Source organism: Sorex fumeus, unplaced genomic scaffold (assembly GCF_029834395.1).
Source record: "Sorex fumeus unplaced genomic scaffold, SorFum_2.1 ptg000265l, whole genome shotgun sequence".
Taxonomy (NCBI): Eukaryota; Metazoa; Chordata; class Mammalia; order Eulipotyphla; family Soricidae; genus Sorex; species Sorex fumeus.
This window is the reverse complement of record NW_026606322.1, coordinates 29,982,744-30,004,117: the sequence shown is the minus strand read 5'-3', so window position 1 is coordinate 30,004,117 and position 21,374 is coordinate 29,982,744. Positions and strand designations below refer to the sequence as shown.

The 21,374-nt window shown below is 38.4% G+C and overlaps 1 protein-coding gene across 1 annotated transcript; it reads right to left on the bottom strand.

Moving 5' to 3' along the window:
• Positions 1-4,780: 4,780 nt before the first annotated feature.
• Positions 4,781-5,302, bottom strand: LOC130018660 (keratin-associated protein 11-1). The gene has a single exon (XM_056109455.1). The coding sequence runs from the start codon at positions 5,300-5,302 to the stop codon at positions 4,781-4,783; it is 522 nt and encodes a 173-aa protein (XP_055965430.1).
• Positions 5,303-21,374: the final 16,072 nt, after the last annotated feature.

Sequence of the window (21,374 nt, the reverse complement as noted above, 5' to 3'; positions counted from 1 at the left end):
TTGGATGAGATTTAGCGCTTCAATCAGTGAACCTTGAACTTTGAATGAAGCTGATTGATGCTTCCCAAAGTTGCAGACATTAGCCTATTACCAGACGGTTTAAGTAGCACAAAGGAGCTCCCTCAGGCCAGAGGGCATTCAGCCTGCTAACAGCCTTCAGACTTGAAGGCCTGCATCAGGCTTTCCAGGGTCTCTAGATTGATGGACTTAGTCTCCTTGGACTCCTTTGTCTCCATAATTACCTGACTCAATTCTTGAAAAGAAAGATTTTCCTCTTCTCTTTTCTCTTCCCTACTGTTTTCCTGGAGAACTTTAATTTATAAATTATTCACTAGACTTTCAATTATAGAAGTAAATAGTACCTTAAAACTCAAAAGTTATGTTCTTCTTATTTTAATAAGTACCCTGATGGAATTTATGAATATCAACTCAATACATGGAATTATTCCTCAAACCCTAAGTATGTTAGGGTGTTTTTAACTGGCTAGTAAGTTTATCAGGATGGTGTTTTAAAATTTTATATGGGTTGGGCTGTGTCTCCACGAAATTCCTATGTTGAAGTCAAACCTCCCTCAATGCCTCTGAGTGTGACCTGGTTTGAAACTAAGGCCATTGCAGTTAAATATAAGGTCATATTCCAATTGGGTAGATAGATACCTGGATCTATGTTACTGATGTCTTTATCAAAAGGAAAAATTTGGACAATGACCTGCACTCTCATCTCTCATACATGCATACTCTCTCTCTTTCTCTCTTTCTCTCTCTAATTCTCTCTTTCACACACACACATACACACATGCGCACACACACACACGCACACATGCATGCACACACACACACACGCACGCACACAGACACCTACAAATCATATGGAAAGGAAGGCAAAGATTAGAGTGATGCTTCTGAAAATGAAAGGATGTCAAAGATTACTAGAAAACCACTAGAACTTTGGTCAAGACATGGAACTTTGTCTTCCAAATCTTCAGAAGAACTCAATCACACTGACGTTTTGATATCAGATCTCTGCCTTCAGAACAGTACGAAAATAAATTGCCATTTGTGACATTTTTAAGGCAATTCTGGAAAAGAAATAGAAATAGGTATGATTGTCTTCTTCAGAATGGGTTTAGAAGTGCTGAGGTCACCCAGGAATTTATTGCAATATTGTAGTATAAGGCAACAGTTGTCCAAGGAGAAGTAAGGATAGTAATAAGCAAAGAAAAGGAATTTTTACATTACACAAGGATTAAATGTGGGAAGTCAGGGAAGAAAAAAAAAAGTGAAAAATGATGGCGAGATCTCAATTCTAGTTAATTTGAATGATAGGGGCAGCATTAACCAAGATACAAGTGTTGGTATGATGAGAAATTTTAGCTAAAGAATATTTCATTTTAATGAAACAGTCTCTTCTGTCACTCTGCAATTGATGTATTCCTAAGAAAACTTGCATTGCAATGTTTAGTGAAGGATAAACACAGTTGGAGAACTAGATTTTCAGGACCAAAATTACAAAGCACGTTTTACCAAAGAATTTAAATGTAAGCTGTTTTATGGCAGTAAGCATATGCCTATGAAACCTAGCATCTCTAAACAAATCCCAGCTTTGATCACACCCAGTTCTTGCTCAAGAGTAATCACCTGTCTTGTAGGTACTAACACTATCATTAGCACACCTTTACGTATTATCATCACTTTTATAATACAATACAGAACATCTCAGACAAAGCAACTCTGTTGGCTTATAACAGATTTTTCCTTATACAAATAAGAACTAGTTTTCTTTAATGATTGCTTTATAAAAATTCTGAAGTCTGAAATTCATCTGCATTATAAACTATGTTAATTGTGTTAATATTAACTGTTAATAGATTATTGATAAACCAATTAAACTCTCTTATGGGCAATTGGAGCTATTTCATTTCTTTGACTTTTATTCTAAGTCCTGGAAATGTTCATCAGGATCTAACTTATAAGCAAATGGATAATATTTTTAAAAAACTATAGCTAGAGGTCCTAATGCATAAAAATCTCAGGCTCTTAGTGGCTAATGTAATGCCCTTCAACTATGGAAGCATTGATGCATTTCCAAGCATAAGTTGTTATTTCCTGAAAACACAAAGAGCTCAAGTATATTTTCAGGTCAAAAGGAACTTCTCTGAAGGCAGAGTGCAGAAGTGTTAAGAGAAGAAAAGCGCCTGTCGACTGGGGGTGAAGATGGAAGGAGGGAAACTGGAGACATTGGTGGTCGGAAATGTTACATTGGTAAAGGGATAGGTTTTGAAACATTGTGTAATGGAAACCTAATCATAAACAACTTTGTAGCACTGTAGCACTGTCCTCCTGTTGTTCATGGATTTGTTGGAGTGGGTACCAGTAACGTCTCCATTTTGAGACTTCTTGTTACTGTTTTTAGCATCTTGAATACAGCAGGGGAAGATGCAAGGCTCTGTCATTAGACAGGATACTCTCAGTAGCTTGCCGGGTTCTCCAAGAGGGATGGAGGAATTGAACCAGGGTCAGTCGCATGCAAGACAAACACCCTACCCACTGTGCTATCACACCAGCCCTAACAATTTTGTAACTATGTATATATTACAGTGGTTTAATTAAAAATAATAATAATAATAATAATAATTTAAAAGAAAGACTTCTCTCTGGATCTGCAAGCCAAAATGCTCAACATTTACTCTTGTCATTTAACTATTTAATCCATTCTCTGAATCTTTTTTATGCATCCCAAGTTTTGAAATCCAGTGCTTCAGGCTCAATTTTTATCAGAGTTGCAGTGAAAATAAATACCATAGAGGGAAAAACATATACAAATCTGTCATTTTCAGAGAACCTGTTTTATGTGGCACCTTGATAAACACTTATGTATACTTTTATGGGAAAGGTCACTTATAGAAGACTAAGGTATAGAAGGAAACATAAAAAGTCTAGAAAAATTGCTCTACAGAGCTAAACCATAAGATTTATAAGGGCAAGGCATCATAGCAGCTTTATTCATCAACATATAAACAGCATCTAACTCAGGAATTAGTACATAAGAGATCCTCTAATGCAAGTTCATTTCTAAAAAACAAAGGCATAGTATGACATTTTTATCCCATTTACAGATGAGTTAAGGTTTAGGGAATGGAGAAAAACAGTAGCAAAACCTGGATTTTAACTAAAGATCCTAAAACCCCTAGAGAATTTTGCACCCATGTGTCATTTTGGGCCATATAACTAAAAGAAACAGAAATTATTTCTGCTCCATCTTTTAAAATTTATCCATGGAAACTTTGCAATGTTATGAAATGAAGCAAACCAGTCAGAGTTTTCAGAGTTCAGGTACAAATAGAAGAGCTCTACTAGCAAAATAAAGAAAATAAAGACAGGTAAGTAACTTGACAGAAAAGTGACACTTTCTTTGAATGTTCACACCATCACAGTACACAGTTCAAGCAAAACTCTATTTGTTATTACATACTTCTATATTATTCTATGTAACCAACTTATAACTTCATTTATCAGAGCCATCTAATTTTTTTAAAAAGTCATCATCTTTTTTGAAACCTAAGAAGCTAAAGAATTAAATCTAAAAATATTTATTAAATAACTTGTCAGGCTATGAGAAAAAATTATGTTTTAAGACCATAATAAATTGGAGTCATTCAAACAACAGCTTTGAATTAGCCATTTGGGATAACCTTCGTGAACTAGGGTTTTAGAATAAGCCAGAACATTTCTAAAAGTTGACACATTACTTTAAAAAGAAAAGCACATTGGAACAAATGTACATTGAAAACGTCAATTATTAAAACAAACCAACCTACTTTGAAGCTTGTTTTAAAGCTTGTTTTCCCTCCCACACTAACTTACTCAAACAAGTTTTCATCTACTCAGAGCATGTTGAGGACAATCTACTGATTTGGACAGAAAGTGAACAGAGTATAAAGCTGGAGCCACCTTTTAGATGGCTTCACACTTAGGACCAGGTACCACTGGCCCTCTTTGCCACTGATTTCAACCTGATTTCAACCTGATCATGGGTCCTTATAATGTTTTCCTAGAGTCTTTTAACAAAGTAAGATTCAAATTCAAATTAGTTCTTTGCCCCCTTCACAATCCGTTCCTCCCAAACTATCTGCTTTTCCTTGTACACTTCCTTGGTGGGAATTGTCCTAAGATAATTGGAGGAAACACGAGAACAAATCCCTCTACGTCACAACATGTTCAAAGAATTTCCAGCCAAATGAAGATATATATAAACTCCCCCTTCCTTGCCGCCTAACAAGATGCTGAACACACACTCTGTGTCAAGGAGGGAAGATCAAGCCCTGATCCGCAAGGAATGATTCACGGACAGCAAAAAATACCCTTGCAAATAAAGAACTCTAATGAGACATACATTTGCAGTGCCAAGCAACGCAAGTTTATTGAGAAATACAAAGCGAGACAAGCTCCCTTTTTCAAAGGCACAAAAGCAGAAGCCAGAAGGCACAGAAGCACAATCAAAACATGTCAAAACCATTAAAGACCCAGACATGGGTGGTAAAGTTTCTGCAGACATCCAGTGCGTACGCGCCACCAGGGATCAATCCTTAAAACAAGCTTGGCATCATCCAGAAAGCATCAGATTGCCAAAGGCAGCATGTGCAGGGCTAACAGCCAGCAATTAGGCAGCTGGAACAGAGGTCAGCAATGAAGAGTTACTCAGGGGTAGGCAGCTTGCTGGAAGATCCTGGAAACATGGCTGGTTGTGGAATCTTGCTTGAACTCACTGGCTCCTGTAACCTCAGCATGTTCTTCGGCAGCTTGATGTGTAGGACCGCTGGTACATCCGGGAGCCCCCATAGGATGGCTGGCAGACGGTGGAGACGCCTCCCATTGGTTGGCAACCAGAGGAGACCCCTCCCATTGGTCGACAGACAGTAGAGATGCCACCCATTGGTTGACACCCACTAGACATGCCTCCCATAGACTGACAGCCCCCAGAGATGAAGGTGACTGGCCGGTTGCAGGAAGTTGAGCAGGGATTGGAGACACAGGTGGTTTGTCTGGAACAGGATACCTGGCCAGGGCTGGGGACACAAGAAGTTGGAGAGTAACACGTTGGCTGGCAAACAGTGGGCTCAGAGCACGTCTCCTGACAGTGTTCCAGGAGCCAGGAGCCTGTCTGAAAGGAACTAGGCAGATAGATGCCACTCAGGCAGTCGGTGTCGTGGGTAGCAGCTGTGGCAACAGGGGTCACTGGGACAGAGCAGCGTCCTCCAACGGGCCCAGAAGAGCAGTTCCTTGTGGAGCAGTTGTAGGACATGGTGCCGAGCAGAGAGCTGTAGGTAACTCGCTGAAGTTAGCTCCTTCAATGGTGAATGCCACTTCAGGCACCTGCACTTTTATATGTCCCTGCCGGTGGGTGGGGCGCTCACCTTGGGTCTCCTGGCTTCTTTGGCTCAGATCAGCTTGCTTTAGAACATCTTGTGAATCTACTGGTTAATTGTCTCTTGAGAAGCCTTCGCCCTCATAAAGAAAGTTTAGTAGTTTGGTTACTAAATCATAAGGCTTCTGCGCTGTACTTAGAGACAGGATGAAGAAGGTTGGTGGACAGCTTCAAAGGCATTGGTCATTCCAGCCCACACTACACTCCTAATTCATCATGCTTGATACAACAGTGTCCACCTGGTTGTAACACCAAACTGGACACCATCCTCCCGTCATGCACTCTCTCCCTTCTGACCTGGACTAATTACAAGCCCATACGCTCTTTGGTTTGTTGCTGGCAGCGTAGTAGATTTTAAATATGACACTCAGTCAAGTCTTCCGTAGGTAACGGGGCTTCTCATAGGCAAGGGTTCTCCTTGAATAAGCATCAGGATGATGACAAAACCTCTCAGAAGTGCAAGCTCATTCAGAAAAGTAATCAAATGACAGAAGCAAGATACACCCACAGAGGTTGGGGACAGTGGAAATCACCGTTCATGGTTCAAGAACACAGTAAAGTTGATCAATAGGCATGGCTGCATCTGTAGTCCAGTCCTCTTCTAACCAAATTAGATGCTCTTTATTCTTAAATGTTTTCGTTAGGGACCAGAGTACAGCAGGTAGGCAACCATGCAGCCAACCCAGGTTTCATTTTCAGTGCCCCAGATGGTCCTTCAAGTCTACCAGGTAGTAATCTCTGATTACAGAGCCAGCAGTAGGCCCTGAGCACACCTGGATGCGACCTCCAAGAAATAAATTAATTTTTTAGCAAATAACAGTGGATAAAAGTGGTTCATACACCTTATAAATATATCCCTGAATCAGGCATCATTATTTTTTTAATTATCATAATGTCAATTTGAAAAAGCAAAGTATATTTTTCTCAAGATGGCCAATATCTTCAGAAGATGTATTTTCACACAAATTCTTGTGGCTTGGTGGCACTTTTATTATGGATAGTCTAAAAGCTCTTCAACGCTATTGTCTGAGATATAAAAAGAGGAGGAAAAGGAAGCAATGATATAGCTAGTATTTTTCAATGAATGGATGTGTGAGGATAATAGAGCAGGTAGAATATCCAATTATTCTCCATGAGGCTATGTAAAAATAAGATATTGTTCTCTATTTTATCTTACTACAATAAATTTAATTCTAAGCATCTAAATGACTGATCCTTTTGATCTACTTAGATGCAGGTTAAGTCAAGGTCAACCCAGACCATTTCAACTCTAGCAAAATCAACCTATCCAAGTGGTTTATAATAATTCTGCATCAAAATCATTAGAGAAGATGCATTTTTGTAAACTGGTTTACATTGATAGGAGAGATAATAGTGGATATATATCTATTTGAGGCTTGAAGTTGACTACATTTTAAGCATGCACCGTGCAAATAGTTTTGTGAGAACTAATCAGAAGTTCCTTTACAAAATGTTTCAGGCATCCCTATTCATCCCATTGAAGCTATGTTAGGAACTCCTCAAGTCTCTAGTTAGAGGCTAATGACATACCCAAACAAGACGATGCTATGCTGTGGGCTGTGTTACAATTCCCAGGGATCAGACCGGCTCTCCTTCAGTGACTCGTGGCATGAACAGGGAGAAATTAACGAGATGACTACTTTCCAGTGTTGTGACTCTTCTCTCCCAACCATAAGAAGGATCCTATTTGATGTTTGAAGGTCAGAGTCCCTGGTTACAGGGGCCAGCAGGCTGATTTTTTAAATGCATGTATCGTTTACAGGCTTCTACCAGCCAGGAATTCATTGGTTGTCGCAGAGAAGTACCTCATCATGCAAATTAGTCAAGTGGATGAAGGCAAGAAGTCAAATCAGGAGTAAGTTAAACCAGAGGAGTTTTCAGCACCATTTGCCACCTTGCTGGGATGGCAAGTGTTTCATAAATCATCACTCAATATTAGCCTGAAAGTGGGAAAGGGCAAATCAAAGAATGCTAAGAAATCTCTTCCATCTGCTTTACAACAAAAAGAAATGAACAAGTTTTTTTAGAACCCAATTCCCTTCTCGGCTAGCATAGGGTTGGAGTCTTCCCACGTATCTCCATGTTGAATGTTTCCTGAGACCTGTGGAAAATCTATTCCCATAAGGAAGCTGAAGTTCAGTAGGGTTAAATGGCTCATGAAGGTAATTCAGTTTATATTTGACTAAGTGGAGAGTCAAATAAAACAAAGTCAGGAGCTGTCAACTTGTATTGGGAATACTTAACCATAATGAGATGCCTTCATTAAAATTCAACCAAAAATATCTTAAAAAGAATAAATCAGTGTTTCATTGATGACACTACAAAGGATGTAGCCTCCATTCATTTCTTTTCCAGTTTCATCAAGAAACAACAAAAGCTAAGTGCTTAAAAAGTAAATTGGGTGCCAGTCCTGGCAATTCATGCTTTTTCATTCTGTGTGGTTCTGATCGTTCTCATTTCATTAGGCTAAAATGCAAAGTTACTACAAACAGCAGGAAGAGACAGGTGCTGTCAATAGCTGAAGCTTCAATTGGGAATTATAATTATTTATAATTAATTACTGCAGAATAGAGAAGTGAAGTGATTTTCAGATCTAGATACCAAGGCCTTTATTAAAAAACAGTATTTAAAAATTTAGAAATCATGTTTAGAAGATCTTTCATTAAATAGTCCTCTTCCTGGTCATGAGCTAACCAACCAGGAGCTTTTTTAGTAACTTAATCTAAGGCAGCAACAAATTGCTTTCTATTAAGACTTACATAACTGGCTGGGTCTCAGAAAACAAATCAGACTGGTGTCTTACACTGCCCAAAAGTTAGGAAAACTAATGAATTTTCCAGTGTGTTCTATTCTCAGATGCACACACTAAGACTTCGTTTACATTTCCTGTCAGTTGCAAAAAGTGGGGAAGTATGAACTTTCAACCAGGGGGAGCTTGAAGAAACTATACAATTTTAATCCTACAATGTTGTTAGAGAATAATCAATAAGTCATCCATTCATTGGAACACACACACACAGAGCCAGTAGAGCCAGTAACTACTATTACATAGTTAAGTATAACATGAAACTTCAAGTCAGCAGAAAGACTTCTAAAGATTATTCGTGTGTCTGCAGAGCATGAAGTGAGGAGAGGCTAGAGCAGATGAAGAGAAACTAAAGATCTATTGCCCATTATCTTCATTGCTGATGGATAATTTGCTCTGGGTTGTACAGACCAATCTAAACCTGATAGGATAATTATCACAGACTAAAGATGAGCAATCCTTTCACTCAAAACTGAATCTCAGCAATCACTTCCAAGGCCAAACACTTGAGAGCACAATGAAAAAGCCTAATGTGGGAGGCTAAAGTAGGCGGGAAGGAGATTTTTCATCATGAAGTTGCTAATAATGTTGACCAATGCAAAAAAAAGGTCTATTTTATCTCATCAAAAGGAGGAAGAGTGAACTTGATGAAAATTAATAAATATAAAATGAGATTTTGGTCATTTGGCACTTTTTCAGGATGCTGACACTCTCAAATTGAAGCTATTCATTATCTCCTAAAAAAATTTTTTTAAAGATTTAAAGTGCAGAACATAATGGCTGTTTTAAAAAAAATTTAATGCATCTTAAATGAGTTCTACTCCACACACCCTGGCCCCACCCAGGTTAACATATACCTCTGGGTTGAATCTTCAGAATCTTTATTAACCAAGACATTGTGAACCCCCAAAGGGTAGGTGATTTGCACCACAAAACAGAACTGAAATTCATTTTCCAAACTCTTTTCAAAAAGCATCAATCATCAGATGGTTTGAATCTTGGGGGCTAGAGAGTACTGGAAGACAGAAAGTAGAGGTTAAAAATCAAGCAGCTGTTTTCAGAACTTGAAAATAGCAATCACCAGCTACATGACTTGTATAAAAATAAACCCTCAGAGGCTGGTGTCAAGGTTGAGGAATCCCAAATTGAACCACCGTTCTTCTTGGTTTGATTCCTATTTTCAAATTCATGTAATTTTTCCTGTGTACCTTTATGAGGGATCAAAATCAGGTGCTGTCAACAAAACTGAATAAATTTTTAAAATTTGGGGTCACAACAAACTCTCAGGTGGGGAGACTCTTCCCTGACCCCAGTTGTTTCAAGTAATAAGAGACAAACTCACACCTGAGTCAGATTTCTGTACAGAGACCAATGGGGAAGGCTCCATGTCACCCAAGATATATTACCTTTCCCTGAGTCAGCATTATTTAGGCTCTACCTACCAGTTGCCCAGCCAGGTAAGGCTGCAAGGAGCTATGTAGGAAACAGAAACACAGCATAGGTCTTAGCTTCCCCTTGCTCTACTTTCCTCATTCTCTTTCAATAGCACACTCCTTTTCCTGGTGCACCCATGCAGGGGATTACAAATCCTGCATTAGGCCAGCTTTATCTCAGATGAGTGACTGGACAATCAGAACTATCATAAGGTACTGTTGAGCAATTCCCTCATCTGAATGATAAAAAAACAAAGTCCCAGGAGGGAACATCTTTGCCAACATTCAGGTCCCCCACCATTTCTTACTGTACCCTCTTTGCACAGGTGGGGTAGGGTACCCAGATAATGCCTTCACTTCAATCTGCTCATTGACTTCCTGCTTTCTGTCAAAACCAGGACAAGCATCTTAAATTTATTGACTGTCAAGTCTACTCTAACTTACTCTGTGCTCATGTGTGTACTGCTCCAGAGTGGGGCTGTGTTCCCACAACAGGAATAGACAAGTTAACCAACATCTTGTCTTCCAGGCAGACTTTCTGAAGCTATTCCATAAAGTTTGACAGAACTGTGATGAGTTGACTTGCAATGGCAGGTGACTTGATAACACTCTGCTGCCTTTTCTCCTCCTGTTGCACTTTCCTTGAGCTGTTTCCTAAAACAGAATCACAAATGAATTGGCCCAAGTTCTACTTTTAGAGATCTCAGATTAAAACATATGGATTTTTTCTATTTGCATTAAAAAAAAATAAAAATGTTAATGCAAATTCTATTTGCATTTAAAAAAATTTCTTCTCTATAACATCAAAGAGATAGTATAGGAGGGTAAGGTGCTTGCCTTGCATGCAGCCAACCCTGGTTGAACTCCCTAGTTCCACATGTGGTCCCCAGAGCACAGAGCCAGAAGTAAACTCTGAGAACTCTGAGTCTTGCTGAGTGTAGGCCAAAAATATAAATAAATAATAACAGATCCTTCTAATTCTATATAGTTCAGAACCATAAAGAGACATTCAGGTTATTATGCAGCTGTTGGAAAAAAATGAAGTCATGAAATTTTCTCATAAATAAATGGACATGGAGAGTATCATGCTGAGTGAAATGAGTCAGAAAGAGAGGGACAGACAGAATGATTGTATTCATTTGTGGGATACAAAAAAATTAGTATGAGACTAATATCCAACACTAGAGAAAACAGGGGCCAGGACTGGTCAACAGTTGGAAGCTTGCCACAGGGTGTGGGGGAAGATTGAGAAGGAATCGGTATGACAATAATAGTTGGAAATGATCACTCTGGACAAGAACTGAATGTTGAAAGGAGGTAAAAGGATATACATGATAACCTTTCAGTATCTGTATTGCAAACCATAATGGCCAAAAGGAAAGAGAGAGAGAGAGAGAGAGAGAGAGAGAATGAGAATGAAAGTGCCTGCCATAGAAGCAGGTGGGGATGGGGGTGGAGTGGGAGGGAAACTGAGGACATCGGTGTTGGAATATATACACTGCTGAAGGGACAGATGTTGGAACATTGTATGACTAAAACCCAATCATGAATAATTTTGTAACTATATATCTCATGTGATTCAATTAAAAAATAATAAATAAAAATTAAAATCCTCTAAGTTAAAAAACACATTCAGGACTCTCCCCATATAATTTTGTTAATCACCGTTGAATACACACAATTCTTATCTAGAGTGATAATTTTCAACTATCATTTTCATAGTGGTTCCTTCTCTATTCCAACTGCCTTCTCCCCAAGCGCTTGAGGAAGGCTTCCAGACACAAAACTAATCCTCCTGGCCCTTGCTCCTATTGTTCTTGAATAATTGTCTCATACTATGTTTTTTTTTATATCCCACAAATGAGTGCAAAATCATTCTATGTCTTTCCTCTCCTTCTAACTCATTTCACTCAGCAGGATACTCTCCATGTCCATCCTTCTCCATAAAACCTTAAGGAAAATTTTTTGGACCTAAATTGAGTATAAAACAAATACATTTGAAATTTCAGAACCATTTCTAAAATGACTAAACAAGAAACTTTAAACGTCTTTAAACATAGCTAGATAGTCAGCAGAGTTTCAAAAATCTCTTCCTGGTACTATTGATCATGGTATTACTTTTGTAACACAGACTAATCTCTAAGAGTTTTTCCCCCGTCCTCTCCTTTGTTGTCACTGTGATGACTAGAGGTTGCATACACTTGATTCTGGAGCTCACAAACTTGGTTATGGTTCTTGTTGGAGGTTGAAAAATATCTTATTGGGGCCAGAGTGATAGTTCAGCAAGTAGGTCATTTGCTTTGCACGCAGCCGTTCTGGGTTCAATCCCCAGCATCCCATATGGTCCCCCAAGCACCACCAGGAGTAATTTCTGTGTGCAGAGCCAGGAGTAATCCCTGAGCATAGCTGGAGTGACCCAACAAAAAAAAAATTATTATCAGTTTGTTTTTCCAATTAAAGACTCTTTTTCAAAGTGAGATGTTACTAACTACAGAATGTGGAATAATTTTAGGCTTTCAGTGAACTTTGTTTTCTAGGCATTCAATGAACAAATGCTCTTCGGTTTTAATAGTCACATATTTTTCAGTGTATGAATTAGAAGTAGCTAGAATATCCAAACTATAATTTCATGAATATCATTACATAGGATGAGCTTTAAGCAAACTTCCTTGTTTAAGAGCAAATTTAATATAAATCGAAGTAATAGCTGGATGTTGGTCTTGGTATGCAAATGTGACAAAAATTATCAAAATGAAATATTTTGGCATATTAAATCATGTAAGTAATAGTAATCCCCTAATAACTAGCTAAGTGATCCAATAATTTAATTTAATACATTTTAATTCAGAGAAAGTGAACACATAACAATGCATACTTAGATACATACATGCTTCAAATGCTCTGCAATTTTTGCTCTTTATCAATTATCTCACAAGCCTCCTCAAAATTCAGTAGCTAAAGCAAACATTTAGGAGACCAATTCCCTATTATCCCTATTGAAATTACCCAAAGGATGTGAAAACATTGATTCAAAGGGATATTTTCATCCCTTTGTTTATGGAAGAACGATTCAAAATAGCCTAAACACGTAATGGACTTAAATGCTCACCAACAGATGAATGGATAAAGGAGCTGTGGTATACACACTCAACGGAGTACCACGCTGACATTTAAAAAGGTGGAAATGGGCCAGAGAGATAGTACAGTGGGTAAGGTTCTTGCTTTGCAGCAAACCTGTGTTTGATCCTCAGCACCCCATCTACTTCCCCAAGCCTACTAAGGAATGATCCCTGAGCACAAAACCAGGAGTAAACTCTAAGCACAGCTGTTAGTGGCCTCAAAGCAAAACAAAATTTAAAAATTCAAAAGGTGAAATTATGTCTATGGGGACAAAGTGGGGGGATCTTTAGTTGATTATGCTCAGTGAATTAATGATGCAAACAAACTGGGCAAAACCAGCAAACTGATCCCATAAGCTAAATGAAAACTTTGGTGATTACTAGAAGGAAAGAAAAAGTGGGGATTAGGAAAGAATATGTAGGTTCAGTGGTTTTAGGGATGGCCCTGGAATTTTAGTGATGAAATTATTGAGTCTTATATCTACACAGAGGTGCAAATATATTAAATCCTGAAAGTCTGTAATATTGCAAATGAATGATAAATCAATAAAAGCAATTAAAACATTAAACATTGCATCCTAAATCCAACTGAAGTAAATGGAAGCATTCCAAATGTCCAATGACAGAGTAATTAATAAAGCAGTTGAGTGTATTTATACAATGGAATATAATGCAACTACAAGTAATTATGAAATCTTGCAGTTTACTACACTTGGGAGGGAATTTGGAGAGCACTGTGTTAAATGAAATAAGTCAGAGACTGAAAAAAAATACAGAATGATCTCATTCATCTGTGGGGTGTGTGTATGTGTGTGGGTGTGTGTGTATGTAAATATATATGAAGTGATCTAGTATTTGTTCTCAACAAAACAAGGAAATGGACAGTATTCAATGATGAAAAACCTTTGGTCTTTGATTGCAGAACTGAGATTACCAAGCAGGAGGGAGAGGAAGAGATGGCTAGAAGTGACATCAAATTAGTGGTGAAGGTCATAAACACTTTGGTGGTGGTGAAGGCACATCAAAATCATAAAAACTAAAACTACTATAACTATAAAACATATATTAAATTTTTATTTTATTAAAATAAATCAAATATTTTTATGCCTACTGATTCTGTGGTATATCATATTGGACAAAACACAGCATTTCTCATTTGTTTCCATTGTGTGATGGGGGTGTGGGGTGGGAAATAATGAAGCTGTATTCAACTGAAGATCCAACCACTCACAGGTTTCTGTATGTGGTCTGTTGGGATAAATATGTATGGCCTCTTCATGTGTCTGATCCAGGCCTATTTTCTGGGATGAGGACACCCAAAGAGGGAGGAAGAAGCTGCATTATCTTCCCTGATCTGGACTTGGAAGCTACCCAATATCATGGGTCACGGTCACGGTCCTCCCGTTGTTCATCAATTTGCTTGAGTGGGCCCAGTAACGTCTCCATCATGAGACTTCTTGTTACTGTGTTTTTGGCATATCGAATACGTCATGGGGAGCTTGCCAGGCTTCGCTGTGCGGGCGAGATACTCTTGGTAGCTTGCCGGGCTCTCCAAGAGGGGCGGAGGAATCAAACTCAGGTCGGCCATGTTGGCTGCGTGCAAGGCAAACGCCCTACCGCTGTGTTATCGCTCCAGCTCACCCAATATCAATTACCTCTAAATATCAATGTTCTTCAGAGGCCCACATGCAAGAAAAGGTGAACACACACCACTTCTTGAAGTACAATGGCAAAATTATGTATAAAAATACATGCCTAAACATAAATAATCTTCAGATCATGAAACTAAACTGACTTAATTTCTGAAGTTGCCAGGAAACCAGAACTGGAAATCCCTGAAAGAATTGATGAGTGGCAGAAAACTTTCAATTTCATGTTCCACAATCTTAAAGTGTCCCAAGCAGACAGATCGCTCTTTATCATCTCATAACTCCCTGTGAAGAGAATTCTTACAAGAATTAGCACCGATGGGATGAGTTCAACACCTTCCCTTACTCTACAATTTCACAGGTCTTTGACTTGAGATGTCAGCCACATACCTAACTGCGCTCCAAATACAGTGGATCTGGTTAAAGAGCATTCTTAGTACTTTCAAGTAGCTTCAGCCATTTCACAGTAATCTTACCTTCAGGTCTTTTTTTCATTAAGTTGAAACTTATTCATCTATGGAAAAGATATGTATTTGGAGCCTTGAACACATACTTCAGAGATATGCATCCAAAGATAAGGAAAGTTTATCAATCTAGAAGGATCAGCTTTCTAGTGACTATGCAGTGCCTGCACCCATCCATCCCAAGTTCCCCCACTCCACTCTCCCTTCTCTTTAGTGTTGCTATTAAAGCAAACACTGCATGCATCTCCCATCTCGAGCGAGCCCTCCAAGCATCATTGACTTAGTGGTCCTTCTCTATCCCAGCTGTCTTTTCCCCCAGCATGTGAGGTGTGTGCTGAAAGTAGACTATAGACCAAACATGATGGCCACTTACTACCTGTATTGCGGGCCATGACACCCCAAAAAGCGAGAGAGTAGAAGGAAGTGTGCCTGCCACAGGGAGGGGGAGGCAACTGGGGAGTGGGGGGGATGGTGGGAGGGATGCTGGGAACATTGATGGTGGAAAATGGGCACTGGTGGAGGGATGGGTACTCAATCATTATATGACTGAAACATAATCATGAAAGTTTGTAAGTCTGTAACTATTTCACGGAAATTCATTAAAAAATATAAAAGTAAATAAATAAACACAAGCAGTAAAAAATAAAAATAAATAATAAATCTTCTAGAAAAAAAATAAAATAAAATAAAGCAAACTTTGGATGAGACCAGAGAGATAGTACAACTTGTAGGACGCTTGCCTTGCATGCAGCTCACCCATGATCAATTCCTAGTATCCCATATGGTCCCCCAAGCCTGTCAGAAGTGATTCCTAAGTGCAGAGTGAGGTGTAACTCCTGAACACTGCTGGGTGTGACCCCCCAAATAAATTAATTAAAATAAAGAAAACACTGAGATCACACACCCCTGGTTGCAGTACTTGCTAGGGGTCACGTACTTGCCTTCATGTGCTTGTACGTGAGTATGTCAGTCACCAATGCTCAATGAGTTGTATTGCCCATGTATGTTTTGGTTGTTGAAGTCACCATCACAGGGTCTCTGTGATGCTAACACACGAGTTTTCAGGAAGAGGTGGAATGCAGGCATCAGTCTTTTTTTTTTCCCTTTATTTTATTTTATTTTTTTTTTAAAGTTGTAGATTTACAATTTTTTGTGCTTTGGTTTCAATTATACAATGATCAGATACCCATCCCTCCACCAGTGCCCATTTTCCACCACCATGGATAATATCCCTCCCACCCCCATCCCCCCATCCCCCCTGTCTCTGTGGCAGGGCAATCCCCTGTGTTCTCTCTCTCCTTTTGGGTGTTGTGGTCTGCAAAAGAGGCATTGAGTGGCAAACATGTTCAGTCCATAGTCTACTTTCGACATGCATCTCCCCTCCTGGGAGGATCCTCCAAACATCCTTTATTTGGTGCTCCCTTCTCTATCTGAACTGCCCTTTCCTCTAGGATACCCGGCTGGCCTCTAAGTTATGGAGTAATCCTCCTGGTGCTGATCTCAGCTATTCTTGGGTATTAATCTCATATTTTGTTACTTTATATACCCCAGATGAATGCAATCTTTCTATGTCTATCCCTCTCTTTCTGACTCATTTCGCTTAGCATGATACTTTCCGTATTGTACCACTTATATGTAAATTTCATGACTTCATCTTTTCTAACAGCTACATAGTACTCCATTGTGTAGATGTACCAAAGTTTCTTTAACCAGTCATCTGTTCTTGGGCATTCAGGTTTCTTCCAGTTTCTGGCTATTGTAAAGAGTGCTGCAATGAACAAACAAGTGCAAATGTCACTTCGACTATACATTTTTGCCTCTCTGCGATATATTCCCAGCAGTGGTATTGCTGGGTCAAATGGGAGCTCAATTTCTAATTTTTTGAGAATCGTCCATACTGTTTTCCAGAAGGGTTGAACCAGTGGACATTCCCACCAACAGTGAAGGAGTGTCCCTTTCTCGCCACATCCATGCCAGCATCGGTTGCTTTTGTTCTTTTGAATGTGGGCCAGTCTCTGAGGTGTGAGATGGTATCTCATTGTGGTTTTGATCTGCATCTCCCTGATGATTAATGATGTAGAGCATTTTCTCATGTGCTTTTTTGGCAGGCATCAGTCTTATGGCACTGGGGGCCCCAGACTTCATTGATGACCAGAACATTAACTAGGGCACATAGGGATAGCTCTGAGGATTGAATTCAGTTTCATACTTGTAAAACATGTAGCTGTACCACTGCGCTATCTCTAGGCTGCACAATAGAGTTCCGTGGTCTGGATCTAATTGTTTTTGCAACTTATTGTAGATTGAAAATTATAAAGGTGAAATTGTCTTTGAAAGATTATTCAAGACCTGAGAGATGGGTCAAAAGATAGATGGCATAATTTGCATGAAGAAAGGCCAGTTTCAATCTCCAGTACTGCATGGTCCACCAAACTTTGCAGAAGTGATCTTATATGCACAGAGCTCCTAAGCATCATCAGGTATGATCCAGTACTGCTATGAATGTGAAAACAATGAATTTTTACCAACTGCTACCTCACTTCCTATTTTCAGTTAGCATTCAGTTTATATTCTAAGAGTTGGTTTCCTGAGAATGACCCTGAATTCTCATTTGGGGCAAGGGCGAAACTGAACAGAAACACATTGGGATTCTTAAAAATAATGTGTCTTTCCTTGCATGCTACTCAAAATCAAAGGTCAAGATAAAGGGTCAGACTTCCTATGCCCATCACAGAATGTTGCTCAGTCTTTGCTTTTCTGACCACAGTTGTCTTTGATATTGAACTATGAGGTGAACTGAAAGTCAGCAATTGCTTCTGTCAAATAACAAAAGAGCTAGAGGTTTATAAAATGACCCTTCCGGAAAAGAATCATCTGGGCTGATACCAATTTCATCTTTCACTTCATCCCTTAACTTCAGTTCTCTTTCCCCCACTGATATCAATACAGTCGCCAATTTTTCTTAGATACCCACTGTGAACTCCAACAGTAAAAGTGACTTTCGGTTCTGAAGCTTTTAGATTTAGATATTATTCTAGGAGAGGTGCAAAAATAACTAATGGGTTGGTGGCAAAATTCAACAGTTTTTTTTCAGACTAAAAAAACAAGGGAAAATTAAGCAAGATGATTCTCATTTGTAACACAGATCATCAAAATTATACATTATATGTATTTTAGGAATACATCTATTCCTAAATATTATACATCTATAACAGTCTAACATCTAATACTCTTTCAGAATCAGGAACTTTAATTCCAAGGATGGAACATGATATTAGAAATGAATAAGAACCCATCTAAAATGAAAGATAAAGTGAATGAAACCTGCGAATATCTTCAGAAACAATCAATTTTCCAAGAGATAACTTATAAATGGGGTTTTCCAGACTAAATTGCCCTCTATATCTCAACAACCCAGGCAAAATGATAATTATCATTAGGGAACCTGCAATTGAACTAAAATGAATAGAAATGTGTCAAGGGTAATGTAATCTTTGCAGAAGGAGGGAGACCTGCAGGGCATCTGATCAACCAAGCAGATGTTCTCATTGTGCACCAGGCGAATACATCCTTTTCAGTCATAATGAACACGCCATTCTGATCCACCAACTCTTGAACTAGACTCAAAGCGGGATGTTGATATTAATTTGCCTTTTCAATTGGCTTAGCCTACTCGAAATAAAATGTACTAATATCTAAGCCAAATAAGCTAATCTGATTTCAATGTGAATTAGATTTCCACTTTAGTTTTATGAAGGCCTCTTTAACATTTGGCTAACTCGACTCAGTCCTCCCAGATCTGCTAATCCTGAGAGAAGCAATGTGACAAAAAAAAAAAAAAAAAAACAGGCCTAGCAGGCAAAACTGAGAAGAAGACCATGGCTTTCTGATGTCACTAATCACAGGACAGACACCAGGCACAATCCAGATATCTGGTCTACCTCCTCACTAACACATTTCATTAACAGCCTGTATTCTAACATTACCTAATGAAGCCCTCCTTCTCCGGTGGTTTTAGAAAATAGAATTTTCTTTTATGTAAAATGGTTAAATGTAGCAGAGATTGGACTAAATAAAATCCATGCAAAGTGGCTTTTAGTTGTTTTATAGTTCATTGTTGCATATCTGAGAATTATACTGTATCAATTGAAATTAGTTTTGTCTCTGGCATTGCATTTCCTGCTGTTGCAAAATTTAAGTATCTACCTCTTCAGTGATCTATATCACACATCAGAAATTATTTTTAAAATTACCTTGATAAAAGCCATGCAGTCTCCCAATTATACATAAACTTAAATGCTAAATTCAAAGGTCAATTTACTGGCCCTCTCCCCAAAATTGTATGCCACTGTGACCTGCCAGGCAATATATAGTGCAATTCAGATTTATTTAAGCTTAGTCCATTTAAGTAATTCATTGGGACAATTATTGTTCATTGTAAAGGCAGTTCTCCAAATGACCCTCCATTTATCTTGCTCATTTTATTAATTCCTCATCTTCCTAAGGAATCAAATTCAAGGGGCTTGTCAAAAGTTCCATAAGTTTGTTCCCCAACTTTCCCACTGATTCATTGCCTGATCTTTGCTTGCTCACTAAAACTCTCTGGGCTTGTTTCATGATCATCTGTAAAACAGCGTTAATGGGATGTGCCTCCCCCGGAGAACTACAAGAACTGAGTTATGGTTTACAAAACGCTTTGTGATTCATACATAAAAGGCACTATAATAAAGCACACTGCCATTGAACATTATAGTTTAAATCCCAAATTGTTGTAAAGTGAGAAGAAATGACTATCCAAAGATTTGAAAAGATACTGAAGTACCAAAATGAGTCATTGCTGAATGAAGTAGAATTGTTTTCCTAGGATTCGTAAGTGTCATTCACAAATAAAAGTGGGGGAACAAACCAGAGGGAGATATAAAGTAAACTCTGGGCACTGGGATCTAACAATTACAGAGTCACTTTTGAATTACTCACTGGAATCCAACCCAAGAGAAATATCGATGAAAAATCTTCCTAGTTGTTAGTCATCTACCCAGATCTGATATTGACCTGATATCGCAAGAGCGATGAGGTTTCTATCTTTGGAGTAAATTAAAAGCCAACACTATTAATGTTCTTAAATTGGAGAACTTCAAAACTAAAAAATCTGAACATTGCATTATACAAAGTGATGACACCTTGACACTACTCTTTAACTTCCCTAAAAACATCTCAGAAGGAGGCTGTGAGAAAAAATATTGTTTAGAGCTTGTAAAGTTACAACATTTGATACCGATTCAGAACTCCTGTTGGCTACATTGGACTTATTTTTACATTAAATTATAACCATCCAGGGGAGAATTTTTTTTTCTGTTATCATTTGGCAAATTTCCATATTGAAAAGCCTCCTGGGCACTCTAGGCACTAAAAATATCATAATAATAGTTAAAATGATTAACATTCACCCTCTTCTAATTAAGAGATGCCTTAACTGGCAGTGACCCAGTGGGAATGTCACTGTCTTTGCTATAATTGAAATAGTGAGGTTAGAAGTTAATGACAACTAAAGAATGGGAAACAGAGAAAAAGTTTAAAAGCAACCACTAAAATGGTTACAAAGAAAAAGAAAGAAAGAAAAAATTTAAACAATGGTGGCCAATAGACTAAGCATTACGAAAGGACTGTTAGAGACTGCAAAAAGTTCTAAATTTCCAACAGCTTCATCAGACTCCCATCACAGAAGACTCAATGGTCCAAGTCATTTGTGCCATACAGATAAAACTAGACAAAAAAAAGTTGTTTAAATTCTAATAATTTTGTCTGAAGATTACTCTGTCATTACTAGTGAGGACTTAGGAGAAAGTACTAACCATTCTCTTTCTTATATGTAAGTGGAAATAATAATTGAACATATCATTGAAAGATTTTATTAGGGTTAAGTAAGCAACATAATATCGCGTAAATTTAGATATTCAGTAAATAATTTCCTCATCCCTCTTTCTCGTTTAAGTTCACTTTTGTGAAGACAATTTTTTCCAAATAAAACTATTATTTAAAATTATTTTAGATTCTTAATTGCTGGAGCGATAGCACAGCGGTAGGGCGTTTGCCTTGCACGCAGCCAACATGGACGACCCGAGTTCGATTCCTCTGCCCCTCTCGGAGAGCCCGGCAAGCTACCGAGAGTATCTCGCCTGCACAGCAGAGCCTGGCAAGCTCCCCGTGACGTATTCGATATGCCAAAGACAGTAACAACAAAGTCTCCAATGGAGACGTTACTGGGCCTGCTCAAGCAATTGCAGAAAGTTTCTAAGCTCTAAATACACGTATATACCTACATAACTATAGCATGATTTCTATTTCATGAAATAATTCATGAAAGAGATCCCAAATGACTTGGAATATTTACATTTCACCCTTTTAGATCATTAATAGAGTTTGGTACTCCAATCCAGATTCTCAAATTCTTGATTAT